This window comes from Tarenaya hassleriana, unplaced genomic scaffold (genome assembly GCF_000463585.1).
Source record: "Tarenaya hassleriana unplaced genomic scaffold, ASM46358v1 Cleome24, whole genome shotgun sequence".
In the NCBI taxonomy this organism is placed as follows: domain Eukaryota; kingdom Viridiplantae; phylum Streptophyta; class Magnoliopsida; order Brassicales; family Cleomaceae; genus Tarenaya; species Tarenaya hassleriana.
In genome coordinates, this window is record NW_010965696.1 from 1,608,162 (window position 1) to 1,630,207 (window position 22,046).

Below are 22,046 nucleotides of genomic sequence, written 5' to 3' on the forward strand. Positions count from 1 at the left end.
AAAAAAAAGAGGAGGAAAAGAAAGTAAGGGGCAAAAAATTGAGACGCGTAAAGCAAAAGCAATCTCATGTCGAAGGCAGGCTCTGTTCGAAGCTTCCACTTCAACGATTCATTCCAGATATTCCAGGGAGGGAGAGAAGGTTACGCGTTTCTTCTGAATTAGGGTTTATCGTGGATCCCTCTCCGCTTCTCTTAAAAGGTTTGTTTTTCCGCTCATTATCCTCTGATCGTTCTCTCTGTGAATGTTCGTTTTGATTCTGATCTTTTCCATGTGATTGTTTTCGAGTTTCCGATCTATTCCTCCTTCAATATTCTGGAGAAACTTCCCCCCGTTTCTCGCTTTCGATTCCCCCGTTATGGAGCTGCTTGACCTGTATTTTCCCGATTTTTCTGGGATTTTTCTGTTCGGTGAAGAAGATTCATCAGAAAATCAAACAATGGTGTCTTCTAGTTCATAAAATGTGAGATTCTCCGTCAGTTTTGAATGCTTTTCTTGTTATGTAGATCGTGGAGGCTAAGGTTTCTTAGCATGTCTCGAGATCATGCGAGAAAGTGTTTAATTTGACGTGTAGCAACAGCATATTAGAGGAAGTCATCATAATTGAAGCTGAGTCATTCTTGTTTCTCTGAGCAATTTGCTTTTCAATTTTTTTTTCTCTCTACATTGTTTGTAGTGGACAACTAGAAATCCTGATGAATGAATTGGATTTTTTTTGTAAGGTTGTAGATCATAAGCACTTCTCTTCTTATTTTTCTTTAGAGAAGCCACCATGGTTGTACACATCAAGTGTTTTAGGTTCTTGTTCCACTGTGTTATGTTTGGTCTGTCTAAGAACTTCTCTTTTAACAGAGATTCAAGTAAGCATTCTTTATAATACATGTCTTCGAAACGAGTTTGACCTATGCAGTTCTATATTTCAACCACTTAGTCTATTTGTGATGATCTTGCTAGCTTGCCCATATATCGTATCCTTTGCTTTTTTGTTTCCAATATTATATGTTGTAGTGTTACTGTCCTCCAAAGTAGTGTTTTGTTCTCTGCTAGGAATCTCTGATCATGTTCTTGTTTGAAACTGTGGATAGCCCCAACGTTTGGAATCTCTTTCCTTTTCTTCCGTATATACTCGGGGATTATCTTATACGTTTGCATGGCAGAACAGAATTTCACATGACATGGCTGGCTCTGACGGGAAAAATGAGTCAGAGTGGATCAGAAGAGTGAAGTCAGGTGGAGCTGTTCCATTTCTTGAACAAGACAGCTGCCAAAATGGTTGGACAACGCCATCGGCGGACAAGTTTTTGGTTAGAGGACCAAACTATCTGTCTGACCGGGTTAAAACCCCGGCTGGTGATTTCCTTCTGATGCCTTTGGGGTTTGACTGGGTTAAGGGGCCAGCCAAGATTTCTGAGATCCTAAATGATCCAACCAGCCGAGTCAAGAATGTTATCGAAGAGGAGTTTCATAACAGTGAAACTAAACCTTTCATTTGGGCTTTCAATCTTCAGCTTCCACACAGAGACAATTACAGCGCTGTGGCATACTTTGCAGCCACAGAGCCTATTCCAGAAGGGTCATTGATGGATCGGTTTCTGAAAGGAGATGAAGTGTTTAAAAAGTCGAGGCTTAAATTGATAGCCAACATTGTCAAAGGGCCTTGGATCGTGAGAAAAGCTGTCGGGGAGCAAGCTATTTGCATAATAGGACGTGCCCTCTCGTGCAAATACATTTCGGGAGAAAGCTTCGTGGAGATTGATGTGGATATCGGTTCTTCCATGGTGGCTAGTGCCATTGTTCATCTTGCATTTGGATACATCACTACACTTACAGTCGACATAGCCTTCCTTATCGAAGGCCAAACAGAAGCAGAGCTTCCTGAACAACTCTTAGGAGCCGTGAGGTTCTCTGAGCTACAGCCCGACTCAGCCATGCCAATGGAACAATGCTCTGCCACTATCTGCACGAATTCTGAACGCTCGAGCTGGTGGAAGTCGATCGGGCATGGATTTTCCAATCTAATTCATCAGGACTCAGCCAATATGGACAGAAAAGAAGATGGTAAAGATGTACAGAAACAGTAAGTATTCAAAGTTCTGAATTTTCTTCAGATGAATAGCCACAAAAAAAAAAATTCCAAATCTTTCTTCAGCCCTTTCATTTGTTTTTTGTTCTTGGAAGCTTAAAACTATGATTCAAAAGCTCTCATTGATTATCTGTTTATATAACCTTTCATTTGTACAGCTTATTTCGTTGTTAATAGGGGGGGGGGTCACATTGGAAGGAAACAATATGGTTTAGAAGATAATAAAATGGAGAATTGCCTTATTAATTGGAATCTAATGGACCCATCTGTCTAAACCAAGCCCTGATTTTATAATTTGGTGGCGTTGCATTTGCAGTCAATGCTTTAAGCAAATGTATACCATTTAACCATCAAAATTTCACTTTTTGATTTTTTTACCAACGAAAAAATTGGAAATAATGGAGATAATATAAAAATAGGAAAGAACATAACCAACCAACGCGGGGAAAGATATTATACAATATTAGGATAAAGAGTATCTTTTTAGATCTTAGATGACAATAGTTTATTTTTATATATGATCTAAATTAAAATAATGATATCCACTTGGGTGAGACGCAAGGAGATCCACAGAAGAAAAGTGGACCCCACGAGACCTTGCTGTAAGCACAATGCTGTCTCCTTTTGATTCGCAGAATCAAATCTCACACACCAAACCCTATCTTCTACCTCCCTCTTCTCCACCAATCGCGCCATTCTTGAAGAAAAAAAAAAGGATTTTTTTTCTTTTCTATCTGCCTCTTCTTCTTCTTTCATCTCCATTTTCGTTTATATCCTTCGAGTGCTTCTCTCCTCTTCTTTTTCTTTTCTCTTCCTTTTTTCCCCACCTTGTCTTAATCCTGAAGCAGATCTGTAGGTTACTAGTAACGTCTGATCCTAAAAACACTCATTCTCTCTCTATATCTTCTTCACTTCCCGGGAAAATCAGAAATCTAGACAGAAAAGGAGAAGAAACACACAAAGTTTGGATCTTTTTTATGTGGGTATTTGCTAAAGTATAAAAAAAAAACAGAGAGAGAGAGGGAGAATGAAGATACAGTGCGATGTGTGTGAGAAAGCGCCAGCGACGGTGATATGTTGCGCGGACGAGGCAGCTCTCTGCCCTAAATGCGACGTGGAGGTTCACGCCGCCAACAAGCTCGCCAGCAAACACCAGCGCCTTCTTCTCAGCTCTCTCCCCCCCAAATTCCCTCCCTGTGACATTTGCCAAGTAACCCTCTCTCTCTCTCTCTCTCTCTCTCTCTCTCTCTCTCTGTTTGTCCCTCTGTATGTATTTCTGTATTTGTCTGTGTTTTTTATTCTGAAAACCAGAACAAACTGTATTGGTCATGTCATTATCTTGGTAACTTCACAGCTCTTGGAGTGGAAGATTACTTGAATAGTTTTCTAGGATGAAGTAGAGAAAAAAAAATTTAGGGAAAAGAGCAACAGATGTTAATCTAAGAAGTGCAAAATCTTCTTGTGTCGTGTCCAGGAGAAGGCAGCTTTCATATTCTGCGTGGAGGATAGAGCACTTCTCTGCAGGGACTGCGACCAAGCCATCCATGAGGTTAATACCCTTTCTGCCAATCACCAGAGGTTCTTGGCCACCGGAATTCGAGTCGCTCTGAGTTCTAGTAGTTGCAATAAGGAAGTTCATAAGAATCAGTCTGAACCCTCTAACCAGCAGAACTTGGGGCCTTTGCCCAGCAAAGCTCCGACCCATCAGCCCCTTCCATGGGCGGCCATTGACGACTTCTTCCACTTCTCAGATCTCGAGTCCTCTGAGAAGGTGACATTACTGGTTCTCTATTTGGCTTTTTGCCTTGTTTGCTCTTCAACTTCTTGTGTGTAGATATAATGTGGAACGCGTAGGCCTGTATATGTTTAGAACATTACAAGAGCAGATGATGCTTGAGGCGAACGAGAACTTGGTGACTAACCTCAGTAACCTGTCTTTGTCATTGTCTAATTCAGCAGAAGGAACAGCAGCTCAATCTCGGGGAACTGGAGTGGCTTGCAGACGTGGGTCTCTTCGGGGAACAGCTTCATCAGGGGGTTGTACCAGCAGCTGAAGTTCCCGAGCTTCCAGTTTCACATTCGAACCACCTTCACTCATACGGCAGACCCATGAAGTCCAGTGCATCCCACAAGAAGCCAAGACTCGAGATCCGAAATGATGATGATGATGAAGAACACTTCATTGTCCCAGACCTTGGCTAAAGAACTATCAAGAAGTAGTAAAAAACCTTAAGATTATGCATGTCTAGACACTGGACAGTGTGGCTCGAGAATGTTCTCTGTTCTTGTCTGAATCATAATACACCTTTTGTATCATGTCTTGGCTGTCCAGTGTTGTTCATACCTCCTGAACATGGTATTTGCTCTGTAGATTTAGGCACTGTGGCTCTATGTTATGTCTTAGCTTTTGGAACAAGGACTTCAACGGTATGAATAATGAAAATGCGTACAAGTACTACGCAAGGAGAATTCCATGCCATGGAATCTGATCATTGCTTCAGATCGGTTAGTCCATGACTTTAGCTTACATGAGCTTATTGATATTGTTCATTACATATCATATATCTCGGTAACTTATCTACCGACCCAAATGAAAGTTATTTTCACCATCAGTAACACAATCCTGGACCTCAGTCCCAGAAACTGTCTCCTGATACCAGAAAACTCGGCCACACAAGAAATCCTCTGAGAATGTCTTCTCCCATTTAGTCCCTTCAGAAATGGCAACACTCACAATTTTAACATTATCCAACCATCTCCTCTGACTGATCCCAACGGCTTTTGTGAACTCAATCCAAGTAGCAGACCAGTTTCACAGTTTTATTCCAAGAGAGTAAAGAATGTGAACTCATGGAGATTGGGGTGTTCCAGCGTTGACTTAACACTTAAAAGGGCAGTTCCTTTTCGGTGTAGGACCATCAATATAAACCAATATTTCCAGAATCCATCTCTCTCTCGGGCAACCCTTTTTTTCCGTTTAATGCAGAGAGCTCTTCATCTTCATAACCATATTCATCTGCAGAATCAACTTCGGTGTCTGAAAATCTCAGAGAATGCTCATCGTCACGGTGATTCTCCTCTTTTCTGATTTTGGGTTTCTGTGATTCTTTGTTGTACTCCTTTGAGGAAGCATCCAAGATCGAGAGAGGATTTCTATTATTCGGGTCGCCATATAGGGCAACATGCCTGTAGTAGAGTTCAAGTTCTTTCTCTGCAATGGCGATGAAGCGTCTCACTGATTCCAGTGACTGTTGGTATTTTGATTTTTCAAATGCCTGTGAGGAGGGACAAGACCAGGTTAGGGACCAGTTTGCTGTCATTTTGCCAACATAAAACAGATGGGAATCGACACACGGAACAGCAAACACTAAGTGGTCGTAGCATCTGAATTCTAAACACAAGGTCTACTATAAACCCTGGAACTCTGTCTTCTAGTAACCACTGCTAAAAAATCATCTTACTAGAAAACCAAGGTTCTACAACTAGCAATTATGGATCTATATCCATGGCTTCTAGTTTATTAATCGTGTCTTTACAATTCAAAATCCACCTGTAGTACATGCTGTATATTAACCAGGTAAGAACTAGTTCAATGTACAGTTTAATTAAGCTTGTATCTCCCACTCTGTAGCAAGATTCATGAGCTAACCTTCATGAGCTATCAACATTACAACAAGGGAAATAAAAGCATGATAAATTTGGTTTGCGTACCCTTTTCTTTGACAGTGTATCTATTGGTGACATAACTTCCGGCTGAACATAGTTTTTGCCTCTATAAAATATGATAATGTCATCGCCGATTATTTTAATTGGGATACCACCACTCAGTCTAGCAAGCTCATCCGCATACTGTTGCACTTGGCCTGGCTTACAATTCTTGCATATAACCTTAACAGTTTCATGCTTCTTCCAGTGCATATGCATATTAAGAATAACGCCACCAAACACTCCTCTTCTGCCAATCGGTACATAATTAGACCTTTTCTGAGCCATTTTCTTCATGTAAAACCGTTCTTCGCCTGTTAGTTCATGCGGCTGAACCTCAGGCCCATGAACTTTAGGAACCTCGTACCGTTTCAGTCTCTCGATCAGCAAGGCTTCTTTAATCTTGGCCTGAAAATAGAACAAAGCCAAGAAGACAAAATCAGTTTGGACCTCCAACGTAGCACAAAACAAAAATATTTTCTCCATAATCACATAACAAACTGCATCCGGATATTGGATTCTTAACAATTAAACCTCACTCATTCATACGAGCGATTCAGACATCAACATACAAACTTAGAAAAAAAAGTGAACCTCCAACTAAAATGTGTCTGAGAATTGTAAATATAATCAGGAATTTATACCCTTCCATAATTCATTTCATGGAAGTTTCCCTGTCGTATATATGAATTCTTAGTTTCAAATGGATCTTACAGACCTTTTCAAGCTTGCACTTTATTCTTTCCTCCGCATTAGCAAATTTTCTCTTCTTCCCTTTGACGGTAAGCCGACGAGGGTCCCTCTTGTTAGCCGCTCTCCTTTCCTCTCTTTCCTTTTTCCTTTTCAGCTTCAGCCTCTTTTTACTCAACCATTTATATTTTTTAGGAGGATCAACTTCACGTGTTTCAAACTTGGGTTTCCCTTCTGATATAACTAAGTTCACTGCACCATGGCTAAAGTTTCTATATATCAGGATTGGATTTGTTGAGATGGTGGGCAGCAAGCTTATGGGTGATGAATAAAAGAATTCTTGGACTTGAGGAAGTGACCTGAAAGAAACAGAAAAAATTGTGAAATCTGAAGCATAAGCTCCGGCAGATACAAGTGCACAAAATTCTTAGCTTTTTCTCCAAATTTCTCACATCCACATGTTTTGTTGCTCATAAACAATCTCGGGTTTTCGGGCGCAACAACTATTTAGAAAGCATCTAATGGAATCTCGGACAAGAACTGAGATGCTAAGAAAACTGCTACATGTAAAGGTAACACAAACAAAAAGGAAAAGAAATCCAAACTTAGGGACGGATTGTTGCACAAATGAAGAAAATATCATGTCAAATCATTTCGGGTATGCAGGAGTACACACAACAAGGTACCTCACAGAAACAATAAGTGGAGAAGAGGGTTTGAGAAGAGATGAAGCTCTTTGAAGAGCGCGAACAAAAGCAATTGCCATCCAGTGAAAGTGTTAGATCGACCTTATTCCTCAACTTAGCCCTCTTGAGAACGGACAGTTTCATAGAACCTGCTCAGAAAAAGTGTATGCACATGTAAATTACTCACCCATAACCAACATACAATATGCTCTCATTCACTGTAAAAGCTACAGCATTCCAGAACTGAGGGAAGACAAAATACCATAACAACGGTCCCTATTACAAAATCTATGCGGAAAGGCACCAAGCAGAACACAGATGAAAGTGAAATAAACCCTAATTCTGGATTGAAACCAAGCAGAAGAAGCACGACCAAAAGCGAAAGGGAGATGGAAAAAGAATCTAAGCACACCAAAAGGAACGGGACGCAAATGCTCCGGAAGCTGGCTGTGCCTCCGACACGATCAGGATTTAGGACGAAAACCTGATTTCCCCTCGACACGAAGTCCATAGAACAGGGAGGAAGGAGAATTTCGCGTGGAAAGAGGCCCCGGGGGGGGGGAGATTTTGGAAATATATATGGGCTTTTTAACTGGGCCCACTGTATTCATAATGGGCCAAACTGGGATGCCACGTAAAGCCTTAAAATCACCTTCTGCGTATTTAGTCTTGATTCCCTAATTTATTGGTTTGGGTGTCCAACACATGCCTCTCGTTGTATTTTTTTATTCAGACTTTAATATAAATTTTTTTAGGGCTACTTGTTAAGATGTGCAAAAAAAAAGTGTACCAAAAACGTTTGCATATTATCTTTTTTTCCAAGTAATATCAAGAATATCTTTACATATTTTAAAAATTTACAAAAAAATTTTTTTTCTCCAAACTAATTTTAGACCGAAATATACATTTTCTGACAAAACAACTTCATTGTAAAGAATTTTTTGAACGAAAACAAGTCCTCCTGTATGAAAAGCTTCGTATTGAATAGTTCATGTACTAAAACAGATTCTTTCGTAAGAAAACATATTATTCTGGACGAAATAGGTTCATCATGAATTAATCTCAAACGAAAACATGTTTTTTCGGACAAAAACAATTATCCTGTATGAAACAGTTTCATCCTGAACTCTCAGATGAAAACAGGTTCTCCCGGACGAAATATTTTCGTCTTGAACAACTCCCAGATAAAAAAAAAAGTTTCATCCTATATAATATGTTTCATCCTAAAAATTTGTTTTTCATCCTATACATCTTTCGTAACGTTAAATATCAATATATAAATTAGACAATAAAAAAGGATATTTTTGTCAAAATTTCATACAAACTTATAGTTTGCAAATGATGAAAAAAATAGATTTCCAATCTCTCTCCAAAAATGTCACATTTGCCTAAATTTTCTAATTTTTTTTAAAATCTGATTGGTTGGTGAGAATCGTACATGTATCTTTTAAGTAGCATAAAACACATTATATTTTACTTTTATCTCGTTCGAGGGTAAGCGTATAATGGTATGCTTTGAATTTCACATGTTCCCATCGATCAGTTTACATATTTATTCACCGAATTCGTTTCGCGATTTTCAATTGAATTCATTAGAAAATATAAGAAAAATATCACATCTATACTTAAAGAGTTTAATTTAAAGTTTTTAAAGTATAATTATATCATATTAATATTACATAGATAAAAAAAAGCCTATTCGTAATAGATATATGTTACTAGAGTTATTTTTGTCACGTGACATTATTCTTGTGAAAGTCACGTGACAATATTACCTAGTATCCTCTCTGCTCATCATGCAGTGTGAGTGTGACTATTGAAGAGAAACTCAAGTTAATGCCTTTCTGTCTTCACTTCTGATTTAGCATTCTACGTTTCTATACTTTTATGACGCAACAGATTTTTGGACCTATAAAAATTTAAGAGATATCTTTGTAAACGATAATAGTAATAATAAAAGAGAGACATTTATAGTTAGGGATCGCTAAAACCCCGAAACAACAACAACAACGATGATGACGATGATGACGATGTATCATCATATTATTCCACTTTGCCAAAATAGACAAAAGCGTTACAAGAAGAAAACCTTAAGGGTCCAGACACTACACGCCCGAGGTTCCAATTTCTCGGACCATATCATCCAACACCTTGTACGAGCTCCCACCTTCGTCAATGGCAGCTAGCCCCATCCGCCGGAGCTCCACTAACTTCTCCCGCGCTGGAAGGTCCACGCGGACCGAGTCGGCCAACACTCGGGCGAGTTCATCCGAGTCAGGGACCGAGTCCATGCCGTCGCAGACCTTGACGGCGGCGCCCAGCTCATCGGCGAGGAGCTTGGTGTTGAAATGGTTGTCCGCGTGCATGGGCCAAGCCAACAGCACCGTGCCGCCTATCAACCCTTCCAAGACGGAGCCCCACCCGAGATGGGTCAGATACGACCCGACAGCTCGGTGCTCCAGGATCACCTTCTGGGGGGCCCACCCTCTGATCACCCTCCCTCTCTCTGCCGTCCGTTCCTCGAACCCTTGAGGGACGATCTCCGCCGTATCGTCTCCGCCGCTTTTCTTCACCGCCCATATGAAGCGGACGCCGCTTTTCTCTAGAGCCGCCGCGATGGCCTCGCCTTGGGCCTTGCCCATGCTGACCTGGCTCCCGAATGACACGTAGACGACGGAGTTCTCGGGTAAGGCGTCGAGCCACGCCGTTAGCTCGCCGACGGGGACAGAGCTTTTCCCGCCGCGGTCTTCGGCGGAGGGTGGGAGAATGGGACCCACAGTCCAGACTCGGTGGTTGCCCATAAAATTCTTCTTTAGATCTTCGACGTATTTTTCCTCCAACTCCTTGAATGAGTTTAGAACCAGTCCCCAGCTCTTGCTTGTGTTCAGTATGAGCTCCTCTAAGAACCCACGGTCGTCTTGTCCAAAGATCGCCGACAACGTGTGAGCAGTTGTCGGGAGGAAGGCAATGGACTTGATCCCCAACTCCTCGGCGATCTTGTTCGTCCACGGAACAGAGAACACGTCGGCAAGGATGGCGGCGGGTGGGTCCGTGGAGGACTTGAGCCAATCAGAGACAGGGTGGCGGAGGAGAGAGAAAGCTTGGATCATGTCTCCAATGGCGTGGATAGGGAGCTGAGACATGTTCTCGACGCCGGAGGGAATGGAAGGGTGAGAAGGGAAGGGGAAGGAGAGGGGACGGAGGTTTTCCGGCGAGTGGAGGCGGAGGAGAGGGTCTAGATAATGGAGGTTATCGGGTGTGAGGAGGACGGTGACGGCAGCGTCGCGACGGAGGAGGTGGTGGACGAGGTCGACGATCGGAAGCATGTGGCCTGGCTGTGGGAACGGTATCACCATTACGTGTGTCTTCTTGTTCTTCGCCATTGTTCTCTCTCTCTCTCTCTCTCTCTCTAGCTTCGAATTCGAAGGTATGGTTATGGAGAATGTTAGGGTTAGGAAACCATATTTTATAGAAAGGTTCCTGAGCAATGTGGTTCTATGGATTCTCTGTTGGTGGTAGGTTGGGAAAAAATGTACGACATATATATTTTTTACTATTTCAAGCATAAAGAAAGGAAAAAATCTTCAACCTCCGACTTTGTTGCCCGTACAAATTCCCATTTTGTATGGTTAGCCCGATTAAAAAAAAAAACATATCATGAGCGGACCCACTTCCAAAAATATAGGTCACGTGTCCCATGTGTAATTCAAAAGAATTAATTTCTTATAAAATTTTAGATAAATTATTAAATGATCCCATACCAAACGACCTATAATAAAATTGTTGTCCTCATTTATTATTATCGGGTCCGCTCATGAGGTAGGTTTGGTTATCTTAAGTGGTCCTTTATATTAATATTTTGAGTATGTTTTTCAAAATTATATTAGATTTAGTTCTATTATCTCATTAACTCTAACCAAAATTACTTATCCTAGAATGATATATATATATATATATGTATACCATATACATATAATTAATACAATAAGATGTTTTTATTAGTAATTGGATCTATGTATTGACGTTTTAATCACAATAGTCCTTATATCTATATAAAGTCCAACAAATGGCTGCTTTGTTTTTATTGGTATAGAATTTACAATAAGGAAAAAATTAATATATTATTACAATTAAAAAAGTAAAACACTAATAAAACACTAATTTTATTATATATAAAAAAAGAAAACGTTACATAGAAAACCATAATTGTAATTTATTAATAAATCAAAAACCAAACACGGAGAATACATGTTCTTATTCAGCATCTCAATAGTGACAAAGGAATCCATGGGCATGTACGTTACCAAAAACAAATCCAGGGGCACGTGTATGGAGGTAAATAATTATTCCATGGGCTGTGAAAGGAGGTAGTTATTGTTTCAATAAAATAAACGGTACTCCACGTTTCCCTAATTTAGCATCCTACGTTTCTCTTTTATGACACAACAGATTTATGGACTACAAAAATTTAAGAGATATCTTTATAAAATAAAAATAAAAAAATCACGTAAAATATATAGATTTCTCATTTTTAACATAAAGAAAAAATTGTGGACTTTATTTTTTTTTACAGTTAAGACCTCTAACTTAATTCTCATAACCAAAATAAATCCGAATTTTGTAATACTTGAGTATTGATATATCATTCGGAAAATCTACATAGTTTATCACCTCAATTTTCACATGGACAAATAAAAAATCCTGTTATTTTCTTATTTAAAAATAATAAATAATAAAAAAATACATATCTACGTGTGTATACACACACATTCATATCTATATACATATATATACATGCTTATACACATATACATTCATATATATATATATATATATTCATGCATATATATACATATATAAAAAGCCATATCATTTTCTTATTTTAAAAAATAAAAATAATTAATATATATATATACATGTATTTATACACATATACTCATTCATATATGTATCCATATATATACATACATGCTTATACATATATATACACATATATATGTATGGATGTATATGTATATATATGGATACATATGTATGTGTATATATACATATGTACATAAATGTGTATATATAAATATGTGTATGTATGAATTTGTATGTGTATAAGCATGTATGGATATATCTATATGTGTGTGTTTTTTTCTTTATTATTTATCATTTTATTATTATTTAAAATAAAAAATGACATGATTTTTTTTTATCAAATTATGTGAAGGATAATCGTATCATATAGATTTTTGGAACATTATGTCAGTATTCAGTTATACAAGTGATATCAATTATAAAGTTCGGATTTATGATTTATTTTAAATAACATAATGGAATTTTATTTGTTAAAATAAAATTTAGGTTTTTTTATGTTAAAATTGAGAAGTTTAGTTATTTTTTATGTGATTTTTCAAAATAATAATAATAATAAAGATAAAGAGAAACATTTATAGTTGGGCCTCTCTAAAACCTCGAAAACAACGACGACGACAATGAACAATGATGATGATGATATATCATCATATTATTCCTCCTCTGCGCGAAAATGGTCAAAAGCGCTATAAGAAGAAAACCTCGAGGGTAAGTAACGAAAATACATGAGCGAGCTTGTAACACCCCGATTTCCATGTATCATTGACGGATTGTGCTACATGGATAAATTCCAAATAAAATATTTATTTATATAAAACTACGGAAAATTTTAAATATTTTTTTTAATCATATTTTACATTAAACATACCAAACCATAATTAGTGTTGAAATCCTCAAAAATAAAATACACACGTTTATAGTATATTTTAAAAGTTCAGTTACCAAATAAAACATTTGAAAGTTTTGATTATCGTCCAATTGTCGTTCACGTATTCTAAAATATTGTATAACAACGTCTAAGCTAATGCTTAGTGAATGACTCGAGTTAAACCCGCAATTTTAGTTTTCATTGAAATGGATAAAATTCAACGTCTAATAAGTTTTTAATCAAGTTTTAATATTCGTTATTTTAAATCTAATCTCCAATCATCGAATTAATCTCACAACACAATCAAAATCCATATAATCACGTAAAAGGATAATCCCGTCAAATCATCTCTATGTGAATCGCACACATATGTCAATCCAAGCAAGTCGCATGCGAGGATCATATATCTCGTGTCTGTATGCATCGCACATACAGATCAGTCCAAGTGAGTCACACACGAGGACCATACAACTCATCCAAGTACTCCACGCACAAGGATGGATGTCTGCAACCCATGCAACCCAAGTACATCATATACGAGGATCAAATGTGATCTTCATAACTCCTCATCGGTAACCGATATCACATATCTCGTAACCGAAATTACATAAACTTATCTACTCCAGACGACAATCCCTGACGCCATCGACTGTCGGGTAGAGCTAATCACTGAAACTCTCCCTCGCCGACCATCCGCCGCGGAAACACTCGTCAGACTTGAGCTCAAGTCTTTCAGAGTGTAACCGTACCACCTCCTCGGGAGAATCACTCAATCCCAAATATCAGGTTTTAATGCCTATTCCCCGCCCCATGATCAGTGGGGTCGTTGGGCTGGTTACCAAATATTCGTATTTCCTCATCGACGCAATAGTATTGATTTCACATAGTCAATCGGTACTGACTACGCGAATCATCGGGTAACCCAATCACAATCATATCCCAACTCATATAATATACGATCCAGATCATATACTATATAAATGAGACTATAATCATATCAATTATTAATATTTCATATATAGAATTACCATACTACAATCATGCATTTCATAATAACCGAACTGATTCGACATATTATTGACGTCATACAATTCTATCCTTTTTAGTTTGGTCTCTTGATATATTATTAAACATTTATCAATTATATTATTATTATTATTATTTATTTTTATAGTAATAACATATTTTTATTTACCTGTTTTTACACCATAACTTCACAATTGTTATAAACTTCAATCATTAACATGTTTTTATTTTTAACAATATACCCGAACATCGTTTTCTATCTTTAAGCAATGATAGTTAAATTTGAGAATTTAACTCGAATCACTCACCGACATGTGTAGATTTGTTTCTGTAACGGGCGTCTCTAGAATGGATTGAAATACCTTCTTCTTCTTCTTTTTTAATTAATCTCACTCTCTTCTTTTTTTTTTTATATTTTTATATTTTTATTTTTATCTCTCTCTCCCCCTTCTCTCTTGTGTGTGTTATGTATATATGTTGTACGAAAGGGGGTTGTCCCCTTTTATAGACTCTTTTTTTTTTTGTTCTGGGCAATTGCCCACAATCTTTTTTTTAAAAAAATTATACTTTTTTTCTTGTGGGTAAGCCCCGTTTCATTTTGTTTTTTTGTGGGCGTTAATGGGCCACGATTTGTGTTTTTTTATTTATTAATAATATTTTTTTTAAAAACAATTGGGTCTTGAGCCCAATAATGTTACAGAGCTGAGGGTCCAGACACTACACAGCCGAGGTTCCAACTTCTCGCACCATATCATCCAACGCCTTGTACGAGCTCCCACCTTCATCAATGGCAGCTAGCCCCATCCCCCGGAGCTCCACCGCCTTCCCCCGCTCTGGCAGGTCCACGCGGACCGAGTCGGCCAACACTCGGGCGAGTTCATCCGAGTCAGGGACCGAGTCCATGCCGTCGCAGACCTTGACGGCTGCACCCAGCTCATCGGCAAGGAGCTTGGTGTTGAAATGGTTGTCCGCATGCATAGGCCAAGCCAACAACACCGTGCCGCCGATCAACCCTTCCAACACCGAGCCCCACCCGAGATGGGTCAGGTACGACCCGACGGCTCGGTGCTCGAGGATCACCTTCTGTGGGGCCCACCCTCTGATCACCCTCCCTCTCTCCGCCGTCCGTTCCTCGAACCCCCGAGGGACGATCTCCGCCGTATCGTCTCCGCCGCTTTTCTTCACCGCCCATATGAAGCGGACGCCGCTTTTCTCCAGAGCCGCCGCGATGGCCTCGCCTTGGGCCTTGCCCATGCTGACCTGGCTCCCAAATGCCACGTAGACGACAGAGTTCTCGGGGAAGGCGTCGAGCCACGCCGTTAGCTCTCCGACGGGGACAGAGCTTTTCCCGCCGCGGTCTTCGTCGGATCCGGCGGCGGGTGGGAGGATGGGACCCACAGGCCAGACTCGGTGATGGCCCATAAAATTCTTCTTCAGATCTTCGACGTATTTTTCTTCCAGTTCCTTGAACGTGTTTAGAATCAGTCCCCAGCTCGTGCTCGTGCTCTGCATGAGCTCCTCAAAGAACCCACGGTCGTCTTGTCCCCAGATCACCGACAACGTGTGAGCAGTTGTCGGGAGGAAGGCGATGGACTTGATCTCGAATTCCTCTGCGAGCTTGTTCGTCCACGGAACAGAGAACATGTCGGAGAGGATCGCGGCGGGTGGGTCCGGGGAGGATTCGAGCCAACTGGAGAGAGGGTGGCGGAGGAGAGAGAAAGCTTGGATCATGTCTCCGATGGCGTGGGTAGGGAGCTGAGACATGTTCTCGACGCCGGAGGGAATGGAAGGGTGGGAAGGGAAAGGGAAGGAGAGGGGACGGAGGTTTTCCGGCGAGTGGATGCGGAGGAGAGGGTCTAGATAATGGAGGTTATTGGGTGTGAGAACGACGGTGACGGCAGCGTGGCGACGGAGGAGGTGGTGGACGAGGTCGACGGTCGGAAGCATGTGGCCTGACTGTGGGAACGGTATCACCATTATGTGTGTCTTCTTGTTCTTCGCCATCGCTCTCTCTCTCTGGTTGTGGTGATCTTTGATTTGAAGGTTTGGTTGTGGAGATTATTAGAGTGAGGAAACCAGATTTTATAGAAATGTTTCTGAGCAATGCTCTTCTACGGATTTTCTGTAGGTGGTAGGTTTGGAAAAAAAAATTGTATGATTTTTTTAATAATTCAAGCATAAAACAAGACTAATTATTAGGAAAAAAAAAAACATTCAATACCTATTACTGGGAAAACATTTACCCGTCCGAATTCCCACATACATGTATGCTTAGACCAATTAAAAAAACATGGATCATGCTTCACGAGTTAGGTTTGGTCCTATACATTAAAAGTATGTTGGTAGTTTAATGGAACTCTACCACCTGGGAAGGGTTTTACATTCACCAATTAATAATAATCGGCAGCATGAGGGTTTGTATTGCATTTTTTTTTTACAATATTACAATATGCCCATTTTGAAATAAATATATGGTTATATCGTTTCACATATAGTTGAAAATTCGTAATTTTCTGAATGGTGGAGGTGGTAGTAGTAGTAGGTAAGCAATTCACTCCGATGCAGCTTTAAAATTTAATGACAACAAGATTCAATTAAAATAAAAATAAAAAAATCGTCCAATCATTTATAAATTAATCATATATACAACCAAGAAAACAACGCGTATAGCAAAAGGGTCCAACGTGGCATCTAGTGACTTGGACTAGCTGTGGCAATTCGGTTCAGGAATCTAGTCTCAAATCGTACCGAACCGATTAATTCGGGAATAGTTCGGTTCAGTATTATATAAAAATATCGAACGGTACAAGATTTAAGATATCGAATGGTTTGAAAAATATCGAACGGTATTTCGGTATTTTTATTTTTTAATTTAAAAATATTTAATGTTAATAATTAATTATAATAATTACTAAATATTAATAATTTATTTATGTCATGTATTTGGATTTATGTTTATTTTGTTTATTAATAATAATTAATAGTGATATTTATTTTGTTTAGCATTATCAAAATTCAATAAATTATTTATTTTTATTAATTTTGATTATATTTAATAGTAAATTGTCTATATTTTATTTTTATATCTTTTTATTTATATTATTTTTCTTTTTTTATATTGTAGATACTTTACTTTATTAATTAAAAAGATTGATTTCTATATATATAATATAATTTTTATTATATATATAATATAATTTTTAAAGCGTAATTTAAAGTTTTGATCATATTTGTAGAAAATTTCAAAATTATTATGTTAAATTTCTTTACGTTTATATCAAATTCAAAAATTCAAAAATTTTATTTTGTTGTCTAAAATTATTATGTTAGATTTTTTTATTTTTATACTATATAAATTATATAAATGATAAGTATGTTATGAACCGTCTTTATTTCAGTTCTTATTTTATATTTATTTATTAGTATCATTACGTCTCGAACCGTCATAATACCGAACCGAACTGAATAATATACGGTACTAATTTGATACAAATTTTATAATACCGAGTAAACCGTTTCCGAACCAAACCATTAAAATTCTGAACCGAATCCCAAAACGCTCACGCCTAACTTGACCTATTTAATCTCTCTGTAACAATTCAAATCTCTGCAGTTATTGGTTTCAACTCTCAACCGTATCTATTCAAATCTATGTCTCTGGGGCCCTTTTCAGCATTTGCTGTTGATGCTTTCACATGTGATGTAAACAATAAGTGTTTCATATACCAAGAAAGGCATGGAACGGGAGTCTATCAAACCTCCAAGGCATAAATGCACGTCCTAAATTAGCTTGTTTCATATACCAAAAAAGATTGTCTCATAGAAACTTCTTAAGCGGCATTAAAGCAGCAATATCAAACAATACATATCCCCGCAGACTCAAATCCACCTTTGAAGTGGACTAAGCTCTTATAGAATGCTATCTTACATTGCCCACTGTGTAAAAGTACCAAACTTATACACCAAAACCAGCAATACACGTATATCCCGACCAAGTAAAACCCTATTCTCTTGCCAAGTGCATTTTGGTCTAGGGTATTGTGCAAAGGTATCAGCGGCACAGGTGACAAGAATGATAAGCAAACTAGACCACGAGGCAACAGTTTTACCGCCACGAAGGAGCACAACCCTATAAAACAGGAACTAAGAAACTCTGCAGCAATCCGGTAAAGCAGAAAACATCCATACAATTACAATGGGAACATTGCCTAAGAAAACCAAGAAAACAGAGCAACAATGGCCGTGCAAATGATAATACAATCTCACAAGTTAATTCCAGCAGCAGAAACATGAGATCATCACTCATCTGTTTCGGAACAATGTTGAAGTAGTGGCCACAAGATTGAGTCTACTAAATAATACCAACTAACCACAAATCCCTGTGACGTAATTCAACATAGTGAAACTCGTTAGAGGCTTAGAGCTCAGACCACGGGGGAACTTCTATGAGCAATATATATTTCTTGATATAGCATCACCCAGTTCCTAATCGCACGAGGGTATTGACTCAAAACTTTAAAATTCTATGACATTGGTATTTTCCACTCGAAATTTTAGGCTGCAGAACAAGGACTAATCCAGCATACATAGAAATCAACGACTATGGCGTTCATCTCGCGAAGAGTAAATCGTCGAACAGGAAATGACAAAAAAAAAAACTTGCCTTGAGAAAACAGGGGAATCACTGATTATTGTTGCTCTTCTTCTTGCCGTTGAGAAGCTCGTCAGGAACAACTTTGAGAAGCTTCTTCTGCTTAGACTTGGCGATTTTCTTCAATGTGTTAGGGTTTGTGATCTTCTGCAGCTTGGTCCCCGATCTCAGGATGTTCTCCTTCTTCCTCTTCTCTCTCTCCTCTCTCATCTTCCTCTTCTCGATCTTATTCTTCCGGATCTCTTCCTTTAGCTCGTTCATCCTATCCTTGTACGCTCTCTTAATCTCCTTCTGTCTCTGCCTCTCCTCCAGACTCGGACCCTTGCTCCTCACCTGCACCGCCGACGCACGGTGCGTTCGCGGCTGCTTCCACTTCCGTCCAGAAACTTTTCCGGAGATCACACCATCGTATGTCGGTCTCCCAACCGCCATAGGCTTGTCGGGATCATTGGAGGAAGCGACGGCGCTCCGCTTGGAGGGAGGCATGGACGCGCCGCCATCGATGTCCATGGACGCGCCGCCATCGGCAATTATCTCGGCAGAGATGGAAGATTCTTGAGATTCGCGCTTCCGCTTGTAGGTTTTCCCACCGAAACCCTCGTCGAGATTCCGGAAATCTACGGTGCACGCCATTTCACTCCGCCGCTAATTTCCTGTGAATTCTAGAGGACATCTAGGGTTTTTCGACTTTATATATGGGAACAAAAAGGGCGAACCGATGTTTTTTTTTTTCATCCGAAAAGCGAACCGGGCCCGGTTCAAATATAAAGTTGTAGAGTCAATTTTTTGGCGTGTTTATATTTATTTGTTTTATTAAAAGTCATAAAAAATCCAATTTTAAAAATTGTTGAAAAGAAATATTAACATAGAGGTAATATTAATATTAAAGGTATTAAAATCTTAATTAAAAAAAATATTAACCAGTCCCCTCCTAGCATACAAACATTTGCAATTTAAAAAGGTAAATAAAAAGTTGAAAATAAATTATTAGTGGATATTACATAGAGGTAATGAAACAATTGTTACAAAAGAGAATTTGAAAAGATAAAAAAAATTTGTAAAAAAGTGCCCCCACGCAGGATCGAACTACGGACCTTCAGTTTACAAGACTGACGCTCTACCACTGAGCTATAGGGGCAGACATTTTTAATATATTATAACTTACGATAAAATAAATGCGATTCCGAAATTTGAATCTATATATATAAAAAAATTGGATTTGGAGGCTTCTAGTCACCTAAACAAGTCACCTCATCATCTATATAGATATTTAAAAATAAAAATTATAAACTTATTTTAACTATATAAAAAAAATTAAAATTGTCTTCCATACTTAAATGCTTATTTAATGGATAAAAAAATCATAGGAATTTTTAAATCTCTTATAATAATAATTCAAGACAATTAATTGGGTATAACACAATTACTTGAGAAATGTAACATAATTTTATTTTGTATGTGAATATATGAATTATAAATTTATTACGTATGCGAATTAATTGGCCAACTATTTATTTGCCCCACTAAAACAAAAAAGAAACGGTGGCAAATAACATTAATTAATAATTATTATGTCTATTTATTTAATTAATTCCATTTTTAGTGTATTATTGTGTGTACTATGTAACATCGTTTCTTTTTCACATAATACGGCTTTCCACTGAATTCTACGTATTAGTTTATTTTGGGGATAATGGCAAAAAAAAACATGAACTTTGTGTATTTGGTAAATAAATACACAAACTTTTATTTTGATAATAAAAATTACACAAACTTTTGGAATAATGGCAAAAAAAATGAACTTTTTTTATTTGGCAAATAAATACACAAACTTTTATTTTGGTAATAAAATACACAAACTTTTATATTTTTAGCACAAACCTCCACGAATAATAACGACGTAAAAAATAACGGAACCATTAACACGTCATCTACATTTGTACATGATAGATTATGATTATATTTATATTTATATTGATTTTAAATATTTAAATTTTAAAATTTGAATATAAATGACCTATATAATTTATTTATATTTAAAATTGTTTTTTAATTTTAATTTAAAATTTTATAATTTTTATATCGGATACGGATATTCACAAATATAGATGACGTATTGATGGTTCCGTTATTTTTTTTGACGTCGTTATTGTTCGTGGAGGTTTGTGCTAAAAATATAAAAGTTTGTGTATTTTATTACCAAAATAAAAGTTTGTGTATTTATTTACCAAATAAAAAAAGTTCATGTTTTTTTTTTGCCATTATTTCAAAAGTTTGTGTATTTTATTACCAAAATAAAAGTTTGTATATTTATTTGCCCAAATACACAAATTTCATGTTTTTTTTGTCATTATCCCGTTTATTTTGGGTTCATCGGTAAGATTTGGGGTCTGGGTCTTAATCTAGTTCAAGATCAATTTTGCAAAGAATTCAATTATAACCACTGTTTTAGAGTTTATGTTGAACGAAACAATGGACTCAAAGTACTAGGGTCCGGTTAAGTCACAGAGTAAAACATTTTTGGGGTTATCCAAGGAAGTCTTCGTAATCAATTAAAAATTGCGAAAGGATGGAGATATCCCAACATCCAAACAGGGACTTGAGTAGAGGGAGAAGAACGGAGAAGAAGACGGACTTGGACATTCTGAAGTCTTCAGTCACACTCTTAATCTGGCTCTCACTCTCTCCTTCTGCAATCTTCCGGTTCGTTGTCCCTATGCTCTCATCGATCTTCTATGGCTTCTCGTTTTTCGCATTTCCTCTGTTCATCGCTGGATTAATTGTTTCGTTCAGCTCCATGGCCAATGCGATCGTTTGGGGAGAACGCTCTGTTCTATGGTCTCTCGATCCTCGACGGAAACCTCAAGCTTTTTCGAACTGGTCTCCTCAAACTTCGTTCTTTAGGGTTTTTGTCCCAAAATTTGATTTTTTTTTGGTTCGATGGCTAAGCGGCTCTCACTGTTCGGTTCTATCTTTAAGAATGCATGTAATTTCAATGTTAAATGTGAATATTTCTTTGCATTTCATATAGTTTGTGAATATTCCCCGGACCCCGCTCAACGGGATGCTTTGTGCACCGGGCTGCCCTTTGTGAGTATTCTAGATGAATGATGGCATACTTCCCTTACAGTAATCAGATAGGTGTGATGGATGTTGTGTTTTTTGCTATTCAGCTATTTAATCTATAGCTTTACGGAACTATATTCCTTTTGCCCAAGAAGAAAGTAAATTTATGTATGCTTTTATCTTTGCTTGGCAGTGGCATGTTTTAGTTTTCTTTCTTTGATTTTTTTTTTTTTTTATGGAGGGAGATAATCATCAGAGGTAGCATTTTCATATGCATCCTAAGCGATCAAGTCAAGGAGATGGGCCAATTACTAAGCCAGTCGGAAGTAGTGATAGGCTTAGGAGGAGAGGAGGTCCAGAATGTATGGTCACTTGTACTATTATTACACTCGAACCAGCTTACCTAGTAGGGAA

At 38.0% G+C, this 22,046-nt stretch overlaps 6 protein-coding genes, 1 long non-coding RNA gene and 1 other non-coding gene across 14 annotated transcripts; 3 read left to right on the forward strand and 5 right to left on the reverse strand.

Moving 5' to 3' along the window:
- Positions 1-38: 38 nt before the first annotated feature.
- LOC104815855 (protein ENHANCED DISEASE RESISTANCE 2-like) lies at positions 39-2,222 on the forward strand. 5 transcript variants are annotated; one of them, XM_019202788.1, is made up of 3 exons: positions 39-198; positions 504-857; positions 1,155-2,222. In XM_019202788.1, exons 2-3 carry the CDS (start codon positions 693-695, stop codon positions 2,076-2,078), a joined length of 1,089 nt encoding a protein of 362 aa, XP_019058333.1. In that variant the 5' UTR covers positions 39-198; positions 504-692; the 3' UTR covers positions 2,079-2,222. The 5 variants fall into 5 exon arrangements, with proteins under 5 accessions (XP_019058333.1, XP_010542744.1, XP_010542743.1 ...); XM_010544442.2 differs by lacking the exon at positions 504-857; XM_010544441.2 differs by lacking the exon at positions 504-857 and having other exon boundaries at positions 1,160-2,222.
- Positions 2,223-3,004: 782 nt separating this feature from the next.
- Positions 3,005-4,492, forward strand: LOC104815856 (B-box zinc finger protein 24-like). 2 transcript variants are annotated; one of them, XM_010544447.2, is made up of 3 exons: positions 3,005-3,290; positions 3,555-3,851; positions 4,040-4,492. In XM_010544447.2, the coding sequence occupies exons 1-3, from the start codon at positions 3,108-3,110 to the stop codon at positions 4,280-4,282; spliced, it is 723 nt and encodes a 240-aa protein (XP_010542749.1). In that variant the 5' UTR covers positions 3,005-3,107; the 3' UTR covers positions 4,283-4,492. The 2 variants fall into 2 exon arrangements, with proteins under 2 accessions (XP_010542749.1, XP_010542748.1); XM_010544446.2 differs by having other exon boundaries at positions 4,037-4,476.
- A 20-nt stretch (positions 4,493-4,512) lies between these two features.
- LOC104815857 (uncharacterized CRM domain-containing protein At3g25440, chloroplastic) lies at positions 4,513-7,695 on the reverse strand. Of its 2 annotated transcripts, none has more exons than XM_010544448.2 (5): positions 7,574-7,695; positions 7,162-7,310; positions 6,504-6,834; positions 5,792-6,193; positions 4,513-5,355 (listed from the first exon to the last, which is right to left on the reverse strand). In XM_010544448.2, exons 2-5 carry the CDS (start codon positions 7,239-7,241, stop codon positions 4,999-5,001), a joined length of 1,170 nt encoding a protein of 389 aa, XP_010542750.1. In that variant the 5' UTR covers positions 7,242-7,310; positions 7,574-7,695; the 3' UTR covers positions 4,513-4,998. The 2 variants fall into 2 exon arrangements, with proteins under 2 accessions (XP_010542750.1, XP_019058332.1); XM_019202787.1 differs by lacking the exon at positions 7,574-7,695 and adding an exon at positions 7,424-7,561.
- A 1,411-nt stretch (positions 7,696-9,106) lies between these two features.
- Positions 9,107-10,700, reverse strand: LOC104815858 (UDP-glycosyltransferase 89C1-like). The gene has a single exon (XM_010544449.2). The coding sequence runs from the start codon at positions 10,542-10,544 to the stop codon at positions 9,267-9,269; it is 1,278 nt and encodes a 425-aa protein (XP_010542751.1). The 5' UTR covers positions 10,545-10,700; the 3' UTR covers positions 9,107-9,266.
- A 3,834-nt stretch (positions 10,701-14,534) lies between these two features.
- On the reverse strand, positions 14,535-16,029 carry LOC104815859 (UDP-glycosyltransferase 89C1-like). Its single transcript, XM_010544450.2, has one exon. The coding sequence runs from the start codon at positions 15,917-15,919 to the stop codon at positions 14,633-14,635; it is 1,287 nt and encodes a 428-aa protein (XP_010542752.1). The 5' UTR covers positions 15,920-16,029; the 3' UTR covers positions 14,535-14,632.
- Positions 16,030-17,791: 1,762 nt separating this feature from the next.
- On the reverse strand, positions 17,792-19,238 carry LOC104815860. The gene has a single exon (XM_010544451.2). It carries the CDS (start codon positions 19,197-19,199, stop codon positions 18,597-18,599), a length of 603 nt encoding a protein of 200 aa, XP_010542753.1. The 5' UTR covers positions 19,200-19,238; the 3' UTR covers positions 17,792-18,596.
- Positions 19,239-19,632: 394 nt separating this feature from the next.
- Positions 19,633-19,704, reverse strand: TRNAT-UGU. Its single transcript has one exon. It is a non-coding gene; the product is annotated as a tRNA-Thr (tRNA).
- A 1,388-nt stretch (positions 19,705-21,092) lies between these two features.
- On the forward strand, positions 21,093-22,046 carry LOC109116769. The gene is made up of 2 exons (XR_002024332.1): positions 21,093-21,269; positions 21,360-22,046. It is a non-coding gene; the product is annotated as an uncharacterized LOC109116769 (long non-coding RNA).

Coding starts and splice junctions, on each gene's coding strand:
- LOC104815855 (XM_019202788.1), top strand. CDS start 693: ATGAATGAATTGGATTTTTTTTGTAAGGTTGTAGATCATAAGCACTTC. Junction 858..1,154: donor CTCTTTTAACAGAGATTCAA/GTAAGCATTCTT, acceptor TTTGCATGGCAG/AACAGAATTTCACATGACAT.
- LOC104815856 (XM_010544446.2), top strand. CDS start 3,108: ATGAAGATACAGTGCGATGTGTGTGAGAAAGCGCCAGCGACGGTGATA. Junction 3,291..3,554: donor CTCCCTGTGACATTTGCCAA/GTAACCCTCTCT, acceptor TGTCGTGTCCAG/GAGAAGGCAGCTTTCATATT. Junction 3,852..4,036: donor ATCTCGAGTCCTCTGAGAAG/GTGACATTACTG, acceptor TGTCTAATTCAG/CAGAAGGAACAGCAGCTCAA.
- LOC104815857 (XM_010544448.2), bottom strand. CDS start 7,241: ATGGCAATTGCTTTTGTTCGCGCTCTTCAAAGAGCTTCATCTCTTCTC. Junction 6,835..7,161: donor CCACTTATTGTTTCTGTGAG/GTACCTTGTTGT, acceptor TGTTTCTTTCAG/GTCACTTCCTCAAGTCCAAG. Junction 5,356..5,791: donor ATACACTGTCAAAGAAAAGG/GTACGCAAACCA, acceptor CCCTCCTCACAG/GCATTTGAAAAATCAAAATA.
- LOC104815858 (XM_010544449.2), bottom strand. CDS start 10,544: ATGGCGAAGAACAAGAAGACACACGTAATGGTGATACCGTTCCCACAG.
- LOC104815859 (XM_010544450.2), bottom strand. CDS start 15,919: ATGGCGAAGAACAAGAAGACACACATAATGGTGATACCGTTCCCACAG.
- LOC104815860 (XM_010544451.2), bottom strand. CDS start 19,199: ATGGCGTGCACCGTAGATTTCCGGAATCTCGACGAGGGTTTCGGTGGG.